General features: G+C 41.1%; 1 protein-coding gene across 1 annotated transcript; it reads right to left on the reverse strand.

Moving 5' to 3' along the window:
• Nucleotides 1-251: 251 nt before the first annotated feature.
• Nucleotides 252-22,801, reverse strand: DBX2 (developing brain homeobox 2). The gene is made up of 4 exons (XM_075153139.1): nucleotides 22,341-22,801; nucleotides 9,520-9,615; nucleotides 4,654-4,841; nucleotides 252-2,223 (listed from the first exon to the last, which is right to left on the reverse strand). Exons 1-4 carry the CDS (start codon nucleotides 22,675-22,677, stop codon nucleotides 1,909-1,911), a joined length of 936 nt encoding a protein of 311 aa, XP_075009240.1. The 5' UTR covers nucleotides 22,678-22,801; the 3' UTR covers nucleotides 252-1,908.
• Nucleotides 22,802-23,760: the final 959 nt, after the last annotated feature.

Here is a 23,760-nt window from a genome sequence, read left to right on the forward strand (position 1 = left end):
GACAATTAGAGAGTAAATTCATCCCCATGTGTACACAATCTGTCCGTCCGTCCCTAAAGGTTTTAGGCAGAACATGAGTTGGTTCTGGGATTTCAATTGCAGGATAGGAATAAACTTCTCACGTTACTATATAACACATGGCATACTAAATGTGTTCAAGTGCCTTCTGAGGGTAGGTATCTAGGCAGCTTACGCTTTGTAACCACAGGAAGAGATGACTGCTTAATTTTTCTGTAATTTCTTTTTTCTTTAAAACAAGCATAGGAAACCACATGCAAAGAATGACATATATTGCAAGACTAGGGCTGCACAGCTGACCACTTAGAAGGCAGGACATGCACAAGGCAGGATATAAAACTTGCCTGATCATGCATATAGTTTATGATACAAGCTTCAACACTGCAATCTCAAGTTTTTTAGCTGCAAGTGTATCTAAACTTCACCTCCCAGATAATACAATGTAACAAGGGGAATAGTAGATCATCTACCAAAAGGTAAAACATTAAGTAACAATTGTATGGCTTTTTGAAAGATGTACAATACAAAAGCTCTGGAGCTCAAGGCAAGAATAATTAGAAACATTCATAGCATGCATGATGAGGAAAGCCAGACTAGATTATCATAATCTTCTCTTTTGACTATAAAATATATGAATCTGCCAAAAATGAAATAGTCCCTAAAAAACCATAATGTTCTCCAAAAGGCTTTGCCTGTAACATAAAATACCTTTAGTCTTTCTTCTCAACAAATGCATTCGTAAGTGTATGATAAAGGAAAAGAAGTTCTGCCTCCATTTTGAGCTATAAAGCCTTGCAAATAAACAAAAAATGATACTTAAATTCATAGAGTGATTTCTTTAAAGTGGATGAAGCAAGCAAATAATTTTAAGTAAAGCAGTTTTAATAATATTATTTCAGGCTACTTGTATTACACAGAATACTGTCCTGTCTTTGATACAGACATATGCTAATGTGTACTTATTGGCACCAGTTTAAATAAGGAATGTCAGGAATAAGGCTACTACGGTATGCCATCTCCGTAAGTACTTCTCCGAGATGGCTGCAGTGGCAGTTTTTCCTATTATAGTTCTGTTGCTTAGAGCATTTGGGCTACAGTTCTGCATATCGCCATTACAGTTTTGAAATACAAAAGAGATTACAAGAGATTGCACTAACAGTCTGACAAAAGCCACTGAAATTCAGAGTTAAGAATGCTGGAAAGTTCATCCACAGGAGAAAAGACAGGAGTTAGTGAATTGCGTTTCCCAGCACGCATTCAAATCAAAGTAATTTAAACATGGAATATTTTATAGGGTTGGTTGGTAGTCTTCTACTATTGCATACTTTACGAGGGTTATCAGCTGACCTGTGACCATGATATTTAAAACTAACTGAATACTGATACAGGTGAGGACATATGGAGAAAACATACTAAAAATGCTTATGTTTGTCTAATATGAACCTATTGTGTCATTTAATGAATTTCAAAAAAAAACCAAAAGCAACTTACTATCTTGAGGGAAACAGGGTTATTCTTGTGCACAAAAGAAATTAATTGGTCTGACTGCAATGAGAGATAAAAGTGATTCTCTATCAGTATGTTTTTAATGAATATCGTATACAGCACAGATGTATATATCAGAGCACAATTTCAGCTTCATGTTCTTCACTTCATTTTACTTACCACCAGTTCCTATTTCACTTTTAAGGAAAAGACACAAGAAAAGACTGAGTATTGAAGAATACTTCTTAAATCATTAGTTGTTTGTCATTTTAATGGTGTTAGACTTTAGCAAATTTATGAGGCATAAACTAGTTAGCTTTACAATGTCCAAATATTGTTAGTCTTAGAAGACTGCTCATTCAAAGCCTGTGCTCTCCACTCAATTTACAAACTGCCCCTGTTTCCTTAGGCTGATGATGTAACTGCCTTATTTGCAGTGTCTTGGTCAGGATACAAACGCAGTGGGCTCTGCGATGAATTTGCTCTTGGAGGTGGTTGTGTCAGTCTTTCAGAATTTCCTGGAGAATTCTCCCTCCACCTTGGACTTGCCTGCTCCTGAGACACTTCCCACACAGATGGGCACGGGGAGGTAAAATTCATGGTGGATCGTGAGAGGTAGTTCTCCTGAAGACCTTCTTCTTGGAGGCACCTGTTCGAAAGCACTTCTTTTTCTTTGGAGTTTCGCCATTTCATCCTTCGATTCTGAAACCAAATTTTCACCTGTTTGCAAGTTAATGAGAGTTTATTATCATTCTTTTCTTTAAACAACTTTGCCCTAACAAGGTTTTTTTTCTTTCCATCCCCTTAGTTTCATGTTCCTTTCTTATTCATTGTTCTAGTAGATCCAGTGAAGCTGATTGATTGACATTATCTGAGGATTTTCCCATCACTATTTACTACAGCTGGGCCAAATACTCTCCTTGACTTTCACCACCTCAAGCAGGTGATTATTTGGCTTACACTGGAAAAAGGACAGCTCAGTGGCTAGGGATAGAGCAGTTTCCTACAGCAACATCCTTCTAGACAGAAAAGGATTCTCAAAGTAAATTAGCATCATCATTAACAAAACTAAGTGATACTACTGGTGATGTGAAGCCTTCTATTTAAAAGAGGTTCTAAGAATTGTGACTGCCCCATTCACAAGCATAGCTAAAAACAGCTTGGCCATATAGCTTCAAAATGTGTGTTATGGCATATGACACGGTAGTGAGGATTTAAAGACATTTTGTCTGCCTGATTACAGTTTTCCAGGAGTTGCCTAGAATCCACGTGCTTTTGAGATAAAATCCATTTTTCAAAAACTTCGAGTTGCAAAGCTTGATCACAAGCGTTCAAAGGCATTTATGAAATGCTGGGAAAAGCTTGGGGAAATATACATCTAGGAGCTGGTTTTACATAAAGAGAAGAAATGGGTGGTAGGGATCAATCAAATTATTCAGATTGTGTTCTATTTTTCCTTAAATATTTGCATTTAGTGCTAGTATTCAGATACTTGATATGAAGACAAAGGGGCTATGTTCAAAGATTTGAGAATCATTGCCTTAGATAGCAGGTACTGTTCCTCCAGCACAACTGGTCTGAAAATTAAAGTAGTAACTTTCACGGCAACTGCTCTTCCTTTCACGAGGAAAAAAAATAAAAAAGACAAAGATATCATCTGGTTTATCATTACCATGAAATTATTTTCCTGTAGTGGTAGTTGTTATCTATGTGTCATTCCATTATTTTTTAGTCTCCCGGGCTCTCTTGAATATCAAGAACACAGACGAAAAACTCAAGGGAATAATTGTAATATTAGGAATTTGACTACATACTGGGAAACTTTTAGGCAGCACACTGGTGAGTGCAATTGCACATTTTCATTGAAATAGTTTATGCTACAGAGATTACAGCTCTGTTCACCATACTGCGAAGCACCACACTGTGCTTCTTTTTTTTTATAGTTGCAGTGCTTGCGATGGAATCAGAGTCATTCAGGTTGCAAAGAACCACTACAGACCACAAGATCTAACCTCCCGCGCAAAGTGAAGCTGGATCAAATTGTTGAGGGTCTTGTCAAGTTCTGAAGATTTCCAAGATAAGCATGATGAGAGCTCCCATCGCCATTCCCAGGCTTTTCTGCCCCCCAGACAGCTTCTGCCATACATAATTAAGCACTTTCACTCCTGCTGCATGCAAAGAAATAGAATTGTACTGTCACTTTCTCACTCTTTCAGCTGTACTCTAGACATCTGCGTCTACTCCAGCACCTTCAGAATCCCACCTGCCAGCAGCTACCATGTTCATCTTCTGCTGTTACATGCCCTCACAAACATTTTTTCCAGTTTCTTTCAGGTTTTGTGCTCTTCAAGCCAGGCACTTTTCCTTTGTTTTTATCTGCAGCTAGGTCAGGGCCCTGAGATTCCAGATTGGGCTACTGCTACTCGGCACCACCATTAACATACTCATTCAGTTAGAGCAGCTTACTGCAGGTGTTAGATCCCCAGCTAAACTCTAAAGCCCTGCAGTAGGCCAACACAGACTCATGTGAAAAATACCATGAAATGTGAATTGGTAAAAGAAGTGGGAGCATTTTAGAAGGTCACCCTGCAAAATTTTTCCTTCTAGAGTTTCTCTCAGCTCCGAGGATCTCTTTCCTCATGCAGCTAAGTTTGTTTCTGTAGGGATGGTTACCCGTCTCTTGGGGCAGAATGGTTTCAGAGCAGTGCTGTTGATTGCATTGTCACTAACTGTTCATCTGCAAGTGCAAAGGGTGCTCAGAGGAATGCAGGAGGGCTCTATGCTCTGCTGTTTTCTGCCTGGATCACTGCCTACCAGGCAGTGGGATGGAGCATAGTTCCCTACCCCAAAGCTCCTGAGGGGGCTCTGTCAGACAGCAAAACGGGAGTTGGAAATGAAATGCAGAGGTCATGTTTCTCCCACTTTGTGTGAAAATGGAGCGATCAACTTTTGAATGTACACCTTCAGGAAATAAACTAGGAACCCGTTCAAGCATTCCTTGGTTAAAACTGCCATTGATTTACTGAGGTCTTTGCTCAAGTGAAGGAGCTCAGGGCTGTCCCTGTGCTGTTCAATTTTCCTCCTTCAAAGCCATTTTAAAGATTTTTCCTCAAAAAGACAGAAAATCACAGATGTTCTGTCATTCCTTACCTGAGACTCCTTTAGACCCAGGCTAATGGCCAGTTTCTTCCTGTCTGTTTTACTGATATACTTCTGCTTCTGAAACATTTTCTCCAAAGCTTTCCTCTGTTCTTCGGAAAAGACAGCTCTCCTTAATATACCTCTCCGGGCTTTGGAGTTAGACTCCTGGGTCAAAAGAGGCAGGACACTTTCCTCTCCTAGTAGAAATGGATGAGAGTTTCACATAATATCTAACACATATCAGAGAAATATTAAGTGCTGTTCATTATAATACTAGCAGACTACTGTCCCACTTTTGATTTGTTGGTGTTATAACTGTGTCGTAATGCTTCAGTCATGTTCATTAAGGACTAAATCCTCACTTGGATCTAGAGGTGTTGTCAGTGGTCAAAAGTCTCCCCTTGACATGGTAAAAAGTAAATCAGATGAGTTCATAGAGGAACATTAACGCAGGGCCCATGCTACTGTAAAATTCAAATATAGTCAGGGAGAAACTTTTCCACTTTCCTTTGCGCATTATCATCACTGAGTAAACTGCAGTAAGTTTTCCTAGGAGTTTATTTTCTTCTTGTGTGACATGCAGAACCAGATAAAATGTCTGTAATGGTCTGTAATACCGATTCAAAGAAACTAAATAGGCTTTCTTTAGTTTTGTTTACTAACGAAAGGCTTTCAGAGTGAATTATTTCTCAGAAAATCCCTGGCCATTCACTTACTCATTCTGGAAACCGCAGCAATTTCTTTATTACAGGATTTGGGGAGTACTTGAACTTACTCCTTTCAGCCGGGTTTCTAATCCTTTGACATCTCATAGCAAGTCCTGGGAGGGCAGTTTTCGATGAATCCAATCACATCCCCTTGATCCACGCCTAGAGGGAACCCTACCCTGGAGAACAGCCTCAAGGTTGGGGGAAAGGGCTGCAGTGGAGAAGTAGAAAAGTTCGCATTGTCCCTTCATTGACCTCACAAAGAGCACAGAAACCCAAATCCAGATAAACCTCTCGTCTTCCTCACACCCAATAAAGCCTAAAGCCACAGTGCTTTCTCATGCTCCCTCTCCCCTAGAAGGACATGGTGTGTGGGGAGCAGTCCCAGGTGAGGCTTGGTACGCCTCCAGTGCTCCTGGCTTCCCTAAATGCTCGCCCAGGGAGCAGTAGCAGAGGCCAGTTGAATAGGGCCTGTCACCAAGCATTGGATGTGATAATTGCATGGGGCAGTTGCAAGCAGGCCAGGAAACAGCTGCCCTTTGATTCAGAAACCTGTGCCATGGCTATATAACCACTAATGCCTACAATCTTTCGGTAAGAGGGCAGCCACGAAGATAGCTTTGGTGTATACCACGTGCAAGTTAGACTCTACAGGTGCAAGCTGTCCTCCTGTTGTCCACTTTCCCATCTACATGGGCCCAGACTGCCATCCCAGATTATAGTTACAGCAGCTGCAAAGGTGTGCTGCTGTTTGATTTCTGTCAAGGATCATTTTCATATTGAAGCCAATGGCAAAATTCCCATGTAAAGCAGATTTTCTAGAAGATTGCACATTCTTTCATGAAAAAGTCTATCTATTCTAGTCAGCTGTAGCGGGGGGTGTAAATACATTTGTTCAATAGATATAATGCTCTGGAAAATACTAATTAAATCCAGATGCAGCTTTCACAAACTGTTCCTTGGGGCTACACCACATTTCAACTTCTGTATATTATACATATATACACATGGGTATGTGTATCTTTAAACACTCATAGAGAAACAAACAAACATATACTGAGGATATTGTAGAACTGTGTATGTGTAATGATGAGAAAGTGTGTATGTGTATGTCTTGCAAAGTTGACAAAATACTTTTGTGGTGCATGTGTGACTGGTTTGATATTACATACATTACCCCTGCATCCTGCCTCCAGCTGTGATCAGCAGAGGAAGAATATCGGAAGCTGAGCAAGTGTACAGTGATCCTTCCCTGAAATACACTGCCACTGTCAAACATTACTGATTTAGGCACAATTGCATTCTGCTAGACATGCCTTTCTTGACTTTTTCTACACTTCAAGAACCCATCTTTATATTCGTCCCCCATAACAGCCTGTGGCAAAAAGTAATTATTATGACTTAAAATGTTACAGTATAGATAAGTCTAAATTTATACAGATGTATTTCAATTTTCAAAATTATATCTGAGACCAGATACAAAAATCATAACCTACTGGTTACTGTCCTGATATTTATGACACAGTGAGACACAGTCAGACTCCATCCAAACCAAAATAAACTGTCTGCAGAACAAAAGTCAAAATGCCACAATGGAGGTTTCTGCAAAGGGCAAGCCAGGTTCATATTTCTCTGAGGAGTGCATAGCCCCCTCACGACCCCCATCCCGAGCTCCCATCCTGCCCACAAAGCTGGGGGCAAACACTGGCCCTTTTTCCTCAAGCATGCTTTCCTCTCCTTCTTGCTCGAATATGGTGAATTTAGGTACCTTTTTCCAGGTAGCCTTTGAGCAGTTTCTGATGAACCATCAGCCATTCTCAAGTTTACTGGAAGGTATAGCCTGACAGCAGAAGAGCCGGTACCTTCTCTCATCCCCACCGTGGGACGAGAGACACCAGCGAGGGAAGAGGCGTAACAGGGCTGGTCCTTGCCTCCTGGCCTCCATTCCACAATGGAGTTGTCAGCCAAGGACAGAGGACGCCAGATTATGTGACCCCTTAAAATTTGTCTTGCCTGGCTGGTTGTTAACAGTCAATCAGCAAAGAAACAACCTCCTGCCAGAGCCCCGAGGCGCCAATTAATTACCGTACAGACAGTATGTAGGGTACAGATTAACACCTGTATTAGACTAACTTAATAGTGAAAAATCTACACATTCTAAGGCACAATATGTGACTGATTTTAAAAGATTAACTAAACAAAATTTAATGATGAGCAGAATGCTTACAAGTATTAGCAAACAGCCACTGGGTCAAAAAATTTGAAACTCGTGTTTGGGATAATGAATACTCACCCCCAATTGACTAGCCTAGAGAATTTTTTTAAGAATACCCCATATTCCAAAATGCATTCCGACTGTTCACACAAAACCTAAATTTCTGTTTGTGGATTACAGGATTTTTCAGTACATCAGGATAGGCAGTTGTTCATACATTACAACAATTCTACCAAAATGAAATAAGTCAATTTGCAGCCTGTCACTCTGAATATGCATGAAAAGGTTTTACTGCTCTGCTGACATAAATGTGAATCTGTTACCAACTATTTCCTATGTTGCTGGTTTGATTTTTGTTTTGCTTTGGTTTTTTTTTTAAGTCTTTCCTTTGTATCCTAATATATAGTGATAAATGTCCTCTTAATCTGTGGAACAATCTTCATTTGCCTTCATGGCAGAGACCACCTTGAAGGAGCAAGTAAAAGCTTTAGTCATGGTTTCCATTTTTTCATTTGAATTCAATACATTCTAGTTAAATGGACAATTAATAGGTCACTTCCAAAATAGTAGTGTATCAGTCCTGGTTAATAAACAATCCCCACAGTTGATAATGGGCCTATGTATTCAGCAAGTCCCTGTATACACTCAGCTCATCCACTAAATCCCTTTTCAGGTAGACAGGGTTATATGGGAAGATGAGCTAGAATGAGTCTATAAAAGTCAGTTTCATTCACTGCTTTATTTTTCAGTCAAGTGCTTTAAATGGTGTCCAGAAAATCTCTTGGAATGTGAGACAGGAGAAAAGACTGGCACATAGAGTATTGCTTTATGGCCATACAAAAGGGCAACTGACCCTTGCCCAGGCCTTTTCAATGTGAAATGGTTCCTAAAGTTCATCTGCACAGTGAAAAATTGTGGTGAGGTCGCGTGTGGATGAGTAAAGTGAAAGTGGTGATTGGTCATGGTGCTGTCAGCCATTGTGGGAGAGCCGGGGCCATGTAAAACGCTCTGTGGGAAAGTGTCAGCCCCCTAAAGAGGTGCTCAGAAACTTGCAGCTCATTAAACTGCCAGCATTTGCTGCCTCACTTGTCAAGAATCATTCGACTTAGCAACTGCCCTCCTGAAACATTCATAAAACACATGCACGTAGTCAGGAAGGGACTGAATGCAACTGTGATAAAAAAGTATATGCTAGAGCACGCATAAGCTCCAATTTTCATTTGGGTTTGCAAGGCGATTTGTGCTTTTTCTCTGTTTTGAAGGACTAGGAAATGCTGCTTCTGTTTGCATTCCTGAGCCATAAACACATGAAATCATTAATATCTATTCTTACACTATGGCACGCAAACTTCACAATCAAGGTTAAATTTAGATTTGGATTAAATGGAAGTGTGTGCCAGCTCTTAATCCTGAACATATAGTGTATACTGGCCAAAATTCTCTTCAACTTACTTCTTCTGTTTTTTACATTATAATTAAAAAACAAAAACAAATTAAACGTGTGTGCATTTGACTGCTATGAAAAGAATGACTGTTTTATTTAAATAATGCCAGGGCTTCCTGAAGCATAATTTATCCCTAACAGACATTAAAATGCAGCATCCATTTTAAGAACTTTCAGCTCTTTTCTCTTCCTATTTGCAAATGTTTATTGAGACAGACTTTTAAAACAGTTACTAATTTTAAAGAATCTTTTCTAGCAAACTGAAAACAAGGAGCTTTCCTAGGTTAGCTCTGTCTGGGTGTCTCAATGCCATTAGAAACCTCTCACAATTGCTCAGTGTACTTAAGTTTGATAAATCTTTGGAAACCCTCTGAATAGGATTGCTGTGATTTTACTAAGGAATTAGCTGCTGCCATTGCATCACCAATTAGTTTTCCAGAACACATTAAATCCTGCTGCTTTGGTTTACAGAATAACTCAAGCATTACTGATGAAGCATAAAAACTTACTTGGAAAAGCAGTGGGGGATGCAGGGTGCTGACAGGACCCACCGCAGCATGCTGAGTAGAATGGCGGGGCTCGGAGAAAAAAGTGTTTGGAAAGAGCTGCAAAGAAAGCATAGATCTAATTGATTATCCATTGAGCTTAGGTGATATTCATAACAACAGTCCTCCAAAAAGTCAGTGTGTAAAGTCCTGCCCCACAAGTTCTTTTGCCTTTTTTCAAGATGGTGATATTTTTAAGGCAAACAATGATAAACCAAGTAATTGCTCTCTAATTTAGCAAGGTTATTTTACATGTGTAGCTTCAGTATAATATGCAAAACTCTCAATATATTTATCACGAGAATGAAACTCGGCAGATTTGAAATTTACTTCTGTAATTGCTATAATTATGGGATTTTCCTAAATATTGGGATTGAACACATTGTTTAAATAATACATTGTTGAAATAATGAGTATAACGCATCTGAAAAAGTTATTTTAAATAACTCTAATAAGCAAGATATCCTCGAAAACCAGAATCTAAAAGTGAATCCTGTCTCTTCTGCTTGTACTCCAAATGCTGTTATTAGTACTCAAACCAGTAGGGACTTCAAAAAAAAAGAAACTTTTATGAATAAATTCTATAAAATACAGTAAGACAATCCAGCTGAGCTCTACAGGCACAAACTATAGGGCCTGATTCTGCTATCCTGACAGTAAACTCGGTCTTGCTGGGAAAGTGCTCTAAATTTAAATAAACCACTTGCTGAAGAAGGTTCTGCAATACAATAAAAAATTGCAAAATCATCCCACAGAATTAGGTAATATTTGGTAAAATTTCTATAGAATTTTTGAACCAATGAATCAAAAGTCTCTGTTATGTCTAAAAAGTGTTCCAAATTTTAGAAAGGTCTTCATTATCTAATAATCCTTTAAATTTTTTCTATAAAACTCACGGGCTTTTCCATTAATCTTAATTACCTTTTAATTTCTGCTCATACTAGTCAACTATAAAACTTGGAATATTTTTTTCTTTTGAGAATAGATACATCATGCTTGCTAGAACTGTAGGCTTGTAAAATGTGATCAGCATCAAAACATTTATGTCACTTTCCTGTTTTGGTTTAGGTAGAAAATAAACAGCTCTATACTCTGTACTGCAGTTTGTCCAAATCTCTAGAAATAACATGATTAATTAGGAAAAAAAAAGTAACTGCACATCTAGATTAAAAAAAATTAAGAAAGCAATAATCAAGAAGAAAGATAGATAAATAGATAAATGTATCTATGCCATTTTGTTAATTTTTAAAGGTTTTTCAACTGGAATTAAAAACAAAGATCACTCAAAATTAGGTTCCTGAGTACATTTTAGGGCATCATAATAAGTTTTCTGACCATCAAATCTGCTGATCTTCCAAAGAATAAACTATTGCTGTAGAAGTCTAAACATTTTTAAAATATTTACCTCTATTTTTTTTCTGAATTCATATAAGCTTAGGTGAAAATTCTTCAACTGTAATTACAAATTTATAAGCGTTTTATTACTACAGCTTTTCATCAACAATTTGCTGTTTCTAATGAAATATAAATACACTCCAAGAGGAACTAATTGCCTATATTTGAGGTGTATGCTTGCAAAACATTTACGAAAAGGAATTATTTACATCAGGCATTAGTAGTCTAAAGCTTCTCTTCCACACGAGACCATCAAAAGTGGAACTGTGTCCTGAGGAGCTTAAAAGACTCAGGAACGTGCAGCCAAATATTACCTATCTTATGTATTCAAGGGGCTTCAATGCAAATGGCGGGGTGTATTAGTTGGAAGGGATTTGACTAACTGAAGATGCACAGGAGATGGAGAAGGTAAAGACCTGCCAGATAATCTCAGCCATTCTCCTGAACATAAGAACTTGTTCTTGACAATATCTTTTATCTGCTGCAGTTCCGAAACTCCCAGGTGAAGAACTTTTCCTCCCTTCCTTGGAAGCCACATTCCTCATGCCATTATCAAGTTTCCCTTACAGTCAGGTAAAACTTTCCACTTCTAAAAATACAATTTAGTACACAGAAGGTGCCACACTCAATTCCTTTGCTTCCTTTTCACAGGTCTCAAATACTCCTTGGCTGCCATAATGCCCTATTCCCTTTAATCATTGCTCCAGCACCTTATTTATGCCATACGATTTTCGTCAGACGTGTTGGCCTGTCCTTGATATTCCCTGTTATGGTTTCTTAACTCTCTCCAGTTTCCTGCTCTTTTTTAATAATGTGGTGCTCACAATGATATGTGATACAGGCACGAGATATCTGGATAAATCAGAATTGAATAAGCTATTGCTTCAGATAGATAGCATGCTCCTACAAATAAAGATAGAGGAATAGGAAAGGATAGGTTTTCTCCATTCACTAAATCTCTCAACAAGCAAGCTGCAAGCATAAAGGCCAGGAGATGGATCAGGGTCAAAACATGAGACATTTTGCTTAAGGAAACTCCAACGCATTTCCATGGATGTTGCTGGCAATGATTTAATGCACTAGCATAGCACCATGACGCAAACAGTAGAGATCTTAGCACTAATGCTGCTCAAGTCGATGGAAATCATGCTTCTGGCTTTCTTGAGCATTTTACTTAATTCCCTCAACCAACTGCTGTCTTTTCTGCCTGCATGGTGCATATCCCTTTAAGGCAGAACATAAAAAATAAGATGCAGGTGATATCCTCATATAACTCTGAACCAAGTGGTTCCCAAGACCATTTCTCAAGACTGATTTATTCTAGATCCTGTGGAATAAACAATGGCATTTTGTCTCCCTAACCCTATAGCCAACGCATATGTCTAGTTTATAAACTTCTTTAATGTGCTCCAACTGCATTGATGCACAAGTGAATTCTACGTTAAGTATATCAAACCACATCCCCAGGTCACGTCTACTGAAGCCGCTGCACTCAAACCAATGTGTAGCAGTTGCACAGAGTTACATCAGTAAAAAAATCTGGCATAATTCAGGGATACTCAACTCTACCTTGGGAGCTCTATGTAGAGAAAAATGTTAATGCTTCAACCTAACACACCCAAATATATTTTTTATCTTTGATAGAAACAACAGAGAATATTCATCACATTAAATGGTTTTCACTGTCTGCGTGAAACCACGTTAACAGAATGAAAATTGCTCAGAGAAAAATGATACATTTAACGTATATGTATTTCAGAATTACACTGTGATTGTACTTGCAGGAATGACACAATAGCTATCAGTGCTGAGGACAGTATACAGAAAGCATTGCCTCTGCTTTTATTTTCTGTTCACATATATCATGGCCACAAACTAATATTTGTTGGTCAAGCGATCTAAAGCAAACATTGTTTGCTGTTTACATATGGCTGAAAATTGCTGAAATGTCAGAATACTAGTTCAAAATACTATTTATTGGCCAGAATGAAGTACACAGTAACCAAAAGGTAGCCGTTGCTTCCAGCCATGTGGAGTATACATTAATCAGGGGCCAAATCCTAATAATTCGTATTCAAGATACTTAATTCTTTTTCTGCTTTGCATTCCCATTTCATAAAAACGGAGAATGTGTGGAACTAAGTGTTTCACAAGAGTCGGACTTTACAGGTTTAGCTTCACAGATGCATGAAAATGAAATATCAGAGTATGGTATAAGTGCCTGTTGGCACTTCAAAAATCGTACTATATGCTTTAAAAGAAAGTTTACCAGGTCATAAATATAAAAGGATGAAATATCTAAAATTAAATAAATAATTTCTTTTTCTTTTTTCACAAAAGATAAATTCTTTTAACACTGTTGCTGCATGCAGAATTTTGGTAATAATGCTCATTTACATTCAGCTTTGTGAATAAAAAGCATTTTACAAACAGACAATAAAATGATACTAAGCATGCAAATGGACCTCAAGCTCATTTAGGGTTAAAACTCAGAGATTAGTTCAGATACTGATATTTTAAAACATACTGCCAGGCTCTGAAGATATTCCAAATTCAAAAGCCCTCCAATACTTAAAAGTCATATTGAGAGTGGGACCAGAAGTTTTCCTTCCAACTCTCTACCATTTTGAGAGTAAGGTTCCTAAGTACAATTCAGTTCAAATGAATACGTAATTTTAAAATGGCTTATTATTAAAGACACTGTTTGCTTTTCCTAATCCTTCAGTGTTGTGAAATGACTCAAGAAATAATGTAGGCCATTAACCAGCAGGAAAGGAGGAAGGGGTGAAGGAAAAATGGCTATTGAGGAAAAGTGAACTGATGGTAAACTTCTGGTATGCCCCATACAGGCCTCTTTCACTGCACATGCTATCAGTTTGTTGGGTTTTTTTAAAGCTAACTGATAAAACTTTGGTATAAACCTGTGAAGAGAGCTGAAACACCTCCAAAAAATGATTCAGAAAGCTGCCTAGAGCCAGCTAAGAAGAAACAGTAAGCACAGGAACAGACAGACCTCAAGCTGCATGAACACTTTAATTCTCCAAGTATTGCTAAGCCCACATGAACTGCTTTCCAGAGTGATGCCCAGGCTCCAACCCTGGAGGCAAATTAAAAATATTATCAGTAAAATGATCCCATTTCATCTGAAAACCTTGGATGGTTTGTGCCCATGAACTGGGCACAAGTAAACTGCAATTCCGTACCTACATCTATTCTCGGCAATGATTAAAGCAGGCTTTTGCAAAGCTGCAGGAAAGTTTCATGTCATGAAGAGCTCCCTGCAAATAGCCCAGCAGCGGCTCTGCCAGATTAGTGGCCCAGCTGAGCCACATGGCACCATTTCTGCTCCTGAACCACAAGCCCTGGGCCTCACGATGAACCATGGCTCTGTCCCCAGCAGTTACTGTGTTTAGAGTGCAATGTTCCAGCAGCAGTTGTGCACCCCCAAAGCATTTCAGCCAGCTGAAGGGGAGCCCCTGGCCATGAGAAGGAAGCAACAGCCACTGCCATATGCCACCAAAGGCAGTCCTCATCATATGGACTTGGCAAAACTTATTGCAAGAGCCTGCGGTACAGCATCCCTCAGAGCTGGCTTTCCTGCACCCCCAAAGTCACTGTCTATTTACTTCCCATTCATTCCTGTAAAAAACAACCACATGAATGCTCAAAGAAAGTCAAGCCAAAAGGGCAGACCAGAGCAGCATACGCAGATCAGTTTTAAAATATTGGCAAACGTTCACAGAAAGGGTTTTGAAGTTCTAAATACATATTTTTAAATCCTACACAAAAGGCAGATGCGAGAAGTGGGCTTGCATTTTTCTGTTGGGTCTCAGTGGGGCTTTCAAAAATTAGAAGAGTAGTCACACAAAAGGGGCTTGAATGTGCTAACAGCATGATCATCGTTTCCCTACATCTATAGCAATGTAGTGGCTGACAGAGTCACGCTGCGGATTAGCTGAGATCACGTGAATCACTGTCAATTTTCAGAGGCATCATTCACATGCCTTATTACTAGGGCATGATTTGCACTACATGTATGATTGTTTTTTCTCCGTCTGAGGAAACACAGGTGCCTCAGGCTGGTGACAATGCATGGTCAGATTTCACCTCTGTGACAACTCAAAGCAACAACCAAACCCCACAACATTTGCCAAAGACTCCATGGGTCTCCTGGTGTCAGCAGTAAAGGTGGCTTCCACCCTCTCCACACCTTGTACTCAGCCTTGCTATTGAGAAGAAAGATGGGGAACTGGAAAGGTGTGGATTTACCAGCTTTGTCTCCAGCTTTGCCTTTCTCCTGAAGGAGATGCCCATACGTTAGTGTGCCCCAGCACTTTCTGCTTTCCATTTCTTGTCAAAAGGGGCATTACTGTCACTTCTCTGTCTAAAAGTTCAGTGTGTTGTCTAAGCTCCTTGTCTGGGCCTGTACAGTTAATGAGAAGAAGTAAGTAGCTCTGTATAATGATTCATCACCTTAAAATAGACATCTAAGAAGTAGATTAGACAAGACACCTATTTTTAATTAAACAGCTGAATTACTATGACATTCTTCTTATCCTTCAAAGGTAATGTCAAAAGAATACAATCCTCTGCACAGCCATAAAGACTCTGTAAAAAATGATAAAATTCAGCCATAAAGCACTAAAGATATTTACTTTGATTTTAAACATATTACAATTTGTGTAGAAATAATTTCCTCAAGCAAGGCAAAATTAGGGTCATATGCTGCAACAGGACAATTCACTGGTTATTCATTGTTGCAGCCCTAATTAGAAATCTTACCATAGGCCAAAATGTATCATTTATTATCAGTATGGACTGATTAGCTAAAATTTCCTGCCTGAACCAATCTTTACTTGTGCAGTATTGCCAGCTCCAACCAGAGAAAAGCTCGCTAAACACTGTTAGAATGAAAAAATAACAAATGGTGGATTCTTATTTTTTTTTTTTTTTTAACAAATGAGGTTTTTAGTCTTTTTACATTTGTACAGGGAAATACTTTTTCAAGTTGAAATCTGAGATATTCACATAGTCACAAGATTCCAGAGGTGGGGACTTTAACAACACCAAATTGTCCAAGGTTCATGCAGAAGAGGTAAAATCCTCAAGGTACATACAAACACCTCAACAGAATTATGTGCTATAACTTCAGAAAAAGGCAGCCTCTCAAGGGAAACTTTCATGAGCTTTTCAGCACAAAGCAAAGGCCACTTATCCTCCAACATGATGACTCACCTCAAAGAAACACAGCCTAAGTTACTGAAAATATTTAGGTGCCTAACTTTATAAGGATCAGGGTCTACATATCTGGTATTTCAAACACTGTTTTATATACCTGCACTTGTTTTAATTTTGAAAAAATTACCTTCCCAATTCTGCTATGGGTCATGACTGACCACAAAAGTACCATTTAAAAAAATTAGAGTAAGAGTTATTTTGCAGAGCTGCATTATACAAGAATGCATAACACCTTCGGTGGGCAATGGAGGCAGAGAACTTGCCTTCCAAAATTCAAGGGAATTTGTTAATGCAAAAAAATCACAGTACAATGAAACCTGAAATCTGCACTGAAGTAGAGAACTTGCCTGATGAGATTAATCCTTATCACATTCATGTGTTTTCTAAAAACATGAAGAATATACTACAAGATTTCAGAAGATCCGCTCATTCTGCAATACAAAATACATTTTACATAAGTTAATTCGTTAACTGAAGGCATGATTGATTCCACAGTTTCCCCTCAGTGAACTGCTTTTCTGCAAACCCCCACCACTGGTCTCCCTAGTGCAGCTTTGAGATCTTCTGGCAGTACTTAAACCTTACTGAGGACCAAACTTGGGATCCTCTTCCTTTCTCAGAGACAGCGCCGCAAGAGTTGCCAGAGGCAAGAGCACTGCACAGCCCTGCTGAGACCGGACTGCCAGACTGGTGGCAGGGTCGGAGTGTAGCTGGCGCTAGTCTGGCTCTGGCAACCTTACAATGAGAACAAAGATTTGTCTTTTAAAAGCCATTTTGCAGCCACTCTTTTAAGGTATGCTGGGCACCCCAAAACGATTCTATTAAATGGCTCACAAAGTTAACTGGAAACAGGAAAAGATGCTGCACACAGTTTGCGATTTCTGATACTTACAGAAACGTCTCTGTCTCCAAAGACAAACTTTTGAAACAATGAAGGTGTCTCAGTGCTCCTGGCAATCAGGGCATAAGAAAAGATGCCAAATAGATCTCCCCACCCTAAAGAAACTTTCTATCCTCAGAAAACACCAACAAACCAGGAAAATCCTGAGACTTGTTAGTCAACTTGTTGCCTGAGTGAGGGTAGCACTTTCCAGAGGCTAGTGCAAGCCTAGAGGGAGCTGAGATAAAACACTCGGCTCTTTCCTGCCTTTTATTTTACTGAAAGTTAGTGTTACATGTTGCTTGAGGACACACTCTGGCTGCCAGTTGGTTTGAAATCAATAATTAATAGGCATTTATTCACTAAGAGGGGGTCCAAATGAAGGAAGAAAATCACTTAATTTCAGTAATTCAAGTATCTCCTGGTTGTCATAAAGAAACACAAGAGATTTTACTAAAAATGGGCAATAAAGTATATTGATTAAAATAAGTGTTGCAGGATAGAATTGCTGTCATCACCTGAGGGGGAAAAAAACTGACACTGGTCCAAAGAGTTAGCCTGCAAAGGAAGGCTGGTTTTATTTCCCTGCAATGCTACCAGTTTTCTGTACTACCTTAGGCAAGTCACCTCATTTCTTTTTGCTCCAGCTCCTCCTCTACACAGTAGAAATCTCTCCTATCTCACTGGCACATTGTCATGATAAATGCATTAAAATGTAAAGTACTCAAATGTTACAAAAAGAAAAGCTACATCTATATCACAGAATGGATGTTTATTATTATAAGTCAAATTTATGTTTATGATATACTTGTTCTAATTGCTTTCTTTTGTGTTATATGTACTGTACTTTATTCTGCTCCATTGTATTCTGATGCTTTAGGTAAAAATCCCATAAGCTCAATTTTTCAGCAAGGTTTGCAATGGAAGTAACTCACTGTTATATTTATTTGTTTCATTGCACTTTTCAGTTTCCTTTCTCTCTTAATCTATCAAAATGCCAAGATTAAAGCAGAAAGCCAGATTCTTGCCACATATGACCAAATTCACAGTCATACCACTAATGACCATATTCAGGCTGTAAAGCACTTACTGTCATCCTCCTCCAGGGCAAATTACTTGAGAAGAGCAGAGATTTTCAGAAAATAATTTCAGGTAGCAGAGTAACTTTGCATTTCTCAAGGAGGTCACTCTGACCTCGTGTCAGCCAATACTTCTGGAAACCAAGTCATGAGGAAAGATGTGGAGTGGACCTCTTTAAAGCACCTGTGCCACAAAAAACTGCATCTCAGCATCCTCCGGATAATTTTCCTATGTCAGAAAACACTGAGGAAAACTGTCAAGTCTTCTAATTTATCCAGAAGATAATGATAAGACTGGAGTACAAGCAGTATTAGCATGCAGAAATTGAGGACTTCCTCCACACTTAAGGATCTATTAGTTTGCTCAGAACTTTTATCTGGAGCTTCCCTCATCCTTTAAGAGGCAGTGCAAGTATAAGCTGCATAGCTGTAATATGTTTCACTGGGAAATGCCACTTTACAACAGCACATTTGTAAAAGTTTTTATCCAGGAGGAACACAGCCTGGGCATCCAGTGTTTAAAAAGCAGAACCAGATTCTGCGCTGCTTTACCTAGTCAGGGCTACAAATACACACTGTATGCAAAGTTCTCACAAAGCAGACGACAGCATTACGCATTTATTTTATCAAGGCAAAAGGTCTTAAAAGAGAAGAATCAGGCCCATAGCACACAGGTTAGGAGAAAGTCAGTTCAGCTAGATAGAAACACAGTGCTCACCATGCCCGCTGGAGCCAGTGAGCCCAATTCAGTGTTTCATCACCAGCACTGGGGTTTCAGAGCAAGATGCCAGAAAGCCTGCGGGAATCCCAAGCTGGTATAAACCGGCATGCTGTTGCAGAAGGCAAGCGAGTTTATCATCTAGCAATAATGCTGCTTCTGCTTTTCCTTCCTAAGTTTTATGTAACATGCTGTTTGTTCATGCGGTTGTACTCTTAAGGCAAAATAAACTAAATTAATCTTAAAAACCTATGATTTGATTACATTTCATTTTTAAAAATCAGTGTAACAATAGAAAGTCATGATTTTAATCTTCTATAGACAACATAAATATATTTCATTCAAGCCCATTCATTAGATGATGTATCTTATGGTATGATACTTTGAGAGTACTTTTTCAGTTTTTTATTTAGGATAATTTTGGAGGAGAACTCAAAAAACGTATGCCGGGAAGCACTTTAAATGGTCAAACTAAATCCTTTGAAACCTGTAAATTATGGGAATGGAAACTTGCTGATAAAACTCTGCTGCTGAGGAGTTATAAAGGGAAAAGATCAAGAGTGCCATCTCACTCGGTCTCCTTTGCAGCCATGGATAAGAGTTTTCCAGTTTACAGAAAAAATACAGGATTTTCATTCTTTAGCACTTTTATGGAGTGTTAAAGGGTACCCTAAAATGGAGTGCTTTCTTCATGTCTTTCCTTGTTGTGGATACATGTCGGTTTTGGAACTGTAAAAAGGTTCAGCTTATTCAGTTCAGTCCCTGGTGTGATTTTATATTTCTTCCTTTCTGAGAACTTTTGGTGACCTCACCAGAATTTGGGACTACGTGAGCAATACAGATTACCGATTCCAAAAAAACTGATATTTTTCAATTCTCTTTTCTATAGCATTTTTTTTTTTAATTTTAAAAATCCTGGATTATGCCAAGCTAGTTTGTAAGAGCACTTTTAATCCCTGCATGATCAATAAGCACTTGCTAGTTCAGAAAGATTAAAAAAACATTTTGTTTTATCATGTTCAATAGTCTTATTAAAGACTTGGACCAAGATTTTCCAAAATGCCATGTGATTTGAGGGGTCCAAATAGGAAAGAGTTTATTCCTCCAAAAACTCACAAAAATCAGTGAATACTCACAAAAATCAGTAAATTAAAAACCCTACCTAGTACGAATTCCTTAGTTAAAATACCTTCATCAGTCCCTGGAGGCTAAAATTCTTATTCTGACAAAACACTCTTTTGCCCTATCACTGCATAAACAAGAAACAGAACACACAGCCTGACCACCCCAGCCTTACTCACAAATGCAAGTGTCCAGTATGAACAGTTCCCCCAGCATATGCCTACACTAGGGAGAAGAGACTCCTTCGAAACCACAAAATCTGACTCATCAGGACAGTTCCAATCTAATTTACATTTATGAAAGTTTAGATATCTAAGAGGCCTCATCACTTTAAGACATGTAAGTCAGATCAGAATCAATAGATCCCTGTTAGAATATATAAATCTTTGTTGTACGTCTACATTCTCAGGAGACTTTTTTTTCTGAGTGCCTAATGCATGAGGAAACCTACTATTTCTCACTGCTCAAATGTAAGAGCCTGGTGCTTTTGCCCAACACTCACTCTGAAATCCCTGGGAGCTGTGGGATCAGAAGAAACATAGGATGGGACTCCAAATCACTAGGTAGACCTGCCACACTTTGCTAAGCTCACGAGTACCACTGTAGGCCTATCAAAGAAAGAACTAATCCTGGAAGCAAGCATTAGAAAAACACGGCATTCAAGAACTTCTGTAATACTTACAAAAAGTTTACCTACAGCGATGAGTGCTGGGACATGTGCTATCTCCCCTTTTACATGTGCTCTATACACATAAATGTAGCGGTTTTTTTAGACCTTTTTTGGGGGAGGCGAGAATATGCACCTAATTCCAGAAAGACAATACTTGTCCTGTTTCCTGGCCTGGCCTATAGTTAGTTAAAATAAACATGTTTAAATAACTGATATGCTTAAAATAACACTTACGGCAGCCAAGGTCTGGAATATTCAGAAACGTTAATGTACACTTCTTTGACTCTCTCCTGCCTACCTTTAAAGTACATCATGCTAAAGGATCAAAAACTGTTTTGGATTTTGCAGAACAGTTTGCAGGATTTAACTGAAGTAAAATTACGCTTGAAAAGAAAACAATTGTTACTAATTCTCGTTCTAAAACGAGCCTTTTGGCTTCATACCTTAAAGCCTTACTTGAATAAATATGATTCTGTTTGTCTTACTATCATTTTAAGTACCTTTAAAACTGCATGACCATATATAAAAATTCTGAAGACAGCACACAAGGCTGAAATAAATTGATGTATTATAACGGAAAGGCAAAATACAATATACATAGTGAACCTAATACCGAATTTTATGAAATAACTTTGAATTCAACTTCAGTTCCATGACTGACAAAGCACGCATTCCTGAAAATGCTTTAAAACGCTATTCATGTCCAGACAAAATATATTTATATGAAAATCGGCACATCCAAGAAACAAAATCTGTGTTGTAGAACTATTCGTTTCCAGTTCAATGATACAGCTTACTGCGGGCCTGTTCGATAGAAAATCGCAGTCACCCCCCGCCACAGCAACACCCCGGGCCGGCCGGGTGGCCGGGGAGCTGGTCAAACCGGCACAGGGGCACAGCTCTCACCACCCAGAAAAGCGCCGGCTTTTACTTCAACGCCGGACCCAATTGCTAATTACAGACCTTTTACACAGCTTTACAGGGTTTTTTGCGCCCCTGGTTTTGTCAAAACTTCCAGAAGATTGCCTGCTTTGCTTGAATTAATTTTCCTTCTGGTAGCAAGAGCCCTCACCCCTTGCTGTCCCCCAGGGACGGGGCACCTGGGAGGGGGCTGCTGCCTCCTGCCTCCCGAGCTATCGCTACCGAGCGGGCCGGGACCACTCGTCTTTCTCCCAAAAGTGGGAATTTCAGACCTTCCCGGAGCGCCTGTTCGCGGTAACGGTCTTTTACACCCCTTCAGGCTGTGAAGAACTAGTAGACCTGACAGAACTGCGATGAAGGGCAGTTAAAAGCACTCGTCACTACCAGCACAAGGCTTTGCCGCGCTCACTGCACCCACAGGTGCGCCGGCCCGCGCAGTTTAAAGCCGCCGTCCGGCTGCCCTCACGACCGGCCCCTCGCCCGCGTCTCGGGGTCCCGCCGCCAGCGGCAGGGCGAGACCGTCTGCCGGAGCCCCGCCGGCAGCACCCCGCCGCGAGGAGGCCGCCCCGGCGGTTCGGCACCCAGCGGGGCACGGCGTCCCTTCGCCGCCTCCGGGCTCGTCGGAGCGGCTGGCAGGAGGGGAGCGGCCGCGTCTCCCCCCGCCGCCGTCCCCGCCGTGCGGAGGCGCGGGGCCGAGCCCTCGCGAAGCCCCTTCTGTCCCGTCTGCCCGGTGGCGGGACGCGGGAAGGGGCCGGCGCTCACCTGTGGCTGCCGGCGGGAAGACGCCGCCTCTCTCCGCCGCCGGAGCCCGCGCTGGCAGGCGGCCGCTGTCCGCCGCGGAGGGGTTAAGCACTTGAAAAGCCCATCTTGTCGGGTAGGGACCCCCTGAGGGGCTGATTTGTTCCGCCGCGGGGCACAGCTTGAGAGGGACGGGGCTGGCGGGGAGGGGACGGAGCTGGGCAGGGCTCGGCGGCGCCCCGGCCCGCAGCAAGTTCTCGATGAGGAAACTTTTGCCCAGGTTGCCGAAGCCCGGCGCCGCCGGTAGGTTGAGGAGAGCCGAGGAGCCCACCAGGTCCCAGTACAGGGCGCTGGGCAGCATAGCGAGGGCTTTTACCCCCCCTCGCCCTGCCCGGCCCAGCCCAGCCCGGCCGCCGCGGCCCCTCACTGGGCTGGGACGGGGCGCCGGGCTATGGGGCCGGGCGGGCTTGCGGGGCGCCTCCCCGAGGGCTGAGGGGAACGGAGCGGAGAGCTCGGCGGGGCTCTCCGTGGAGACGCGGCGCGCCTCTTCGCCGGGCTGGAAGGTGTGTCCAAGCGCATTCATTATGTCAGCCGGGGACGGGGAGTGATGGACGCGGCCAACAATGCCGCCTTGCCCGGCAGCCCCCCGGGGGAAGGGGGGTAGGGCGGGGAGCTGAGCGGCCCCGGCCGCGTCCTGGCGCGGGGGTGGCTGCCCCGCGTTACCCGCCCAACCCCCCCCCCCCGGGCCCGCCGCCATGTCGGGAGGCCGGGGGCGCCCCCTGAGGGGGCACCCCCGGCCTCCCGACATGGCGGCGGGCCAGTGCCTCCCGCTGCGGGGCTGCACCTGTGTGGAGGGGAAGGGAAAGGCCTCCGGCCTCCGTCCCGGCGGGGAGGTGGCTCCGGTGCTGGCCGCGGCGAGATCATGTCGACCTAATGATCCCATGAGGTAATGGGAAGATAGTCATTAGCTCACTCCCTCTGGGCATTTTTATCTGCCCTTTTTTTTTTCTTCCTTTTTTTTTTTTCCTTTAGTTACCCCCGACACACACACACACAAGCTGGATTTTCAACATTTGTCTCAATAAATCTGATTAAGATCAGCCTAGCACTGTTAATCATGTTTTCCTCGAGATGTGGGACAATGCTTTCGGTTGGCATAAACATCCTTTGGCAGGGGTGGCTCTGTCCGTTTCTACTTCCTTGCGTGTATTCTTATTTATTTTCTTACAAACCATGTAATGTGGCAAAGATGTCTCATTTTCCAGTTCAAACACACATGCAGAAAGTTAAAATTGGATGCTGTTCTCAAAGACCTGAAAGCATCTCCCTGTTTTGCAGAGAAATCCTTTTACTTCAAAGCAGCTGTTCACCAGTCTCATCTCGAGGATATTCCATGCAAAATCCTCTGGAGCAGGTGTGTCCCCTTTATTTTTGTATAGCAGTA

The sequence above is a fragment of the Calonectris borealis genome, chromosome 1 (assembly GCF_964195595.1).
Source record: "Calonectris borealis chromosome 1, bCalBor7.hap1.2, whole genome shotgun sequence".
Taxonomy (NCBI): domain Eukaryota; kingdom Metazoa; phylum Chordata; class Aves; order Procellariiformes; family Procellariidae; genus Calonectris; species Calonectris borealis.

Bases quoted from the DNA above. Each gene is read 5' to 3' on its own strand.
- DBX2 (XM_075153139.1), bottom strand. From the start codon at position 22,677: ATGCTGCCCAGCGCCCTGTACTGGGACCTGGTGGGCTCCTCGGCTCTC. The intron at 9,616-22,340 runs GTGAGCGCCGGC...CTTTCTTTGCAG, and splicing joins CTTCCCGCCGGCAGCCACAG to CTCTTTCCAAACACTTTTTT. The intron at 2,224-4,653 runs GTAAGGAATGAC...ACTTGCAAACAG, and splicing joins TGGGTCTAAAGGAGTCTCAG to GTGAAAATTTGGTTTCAGAA.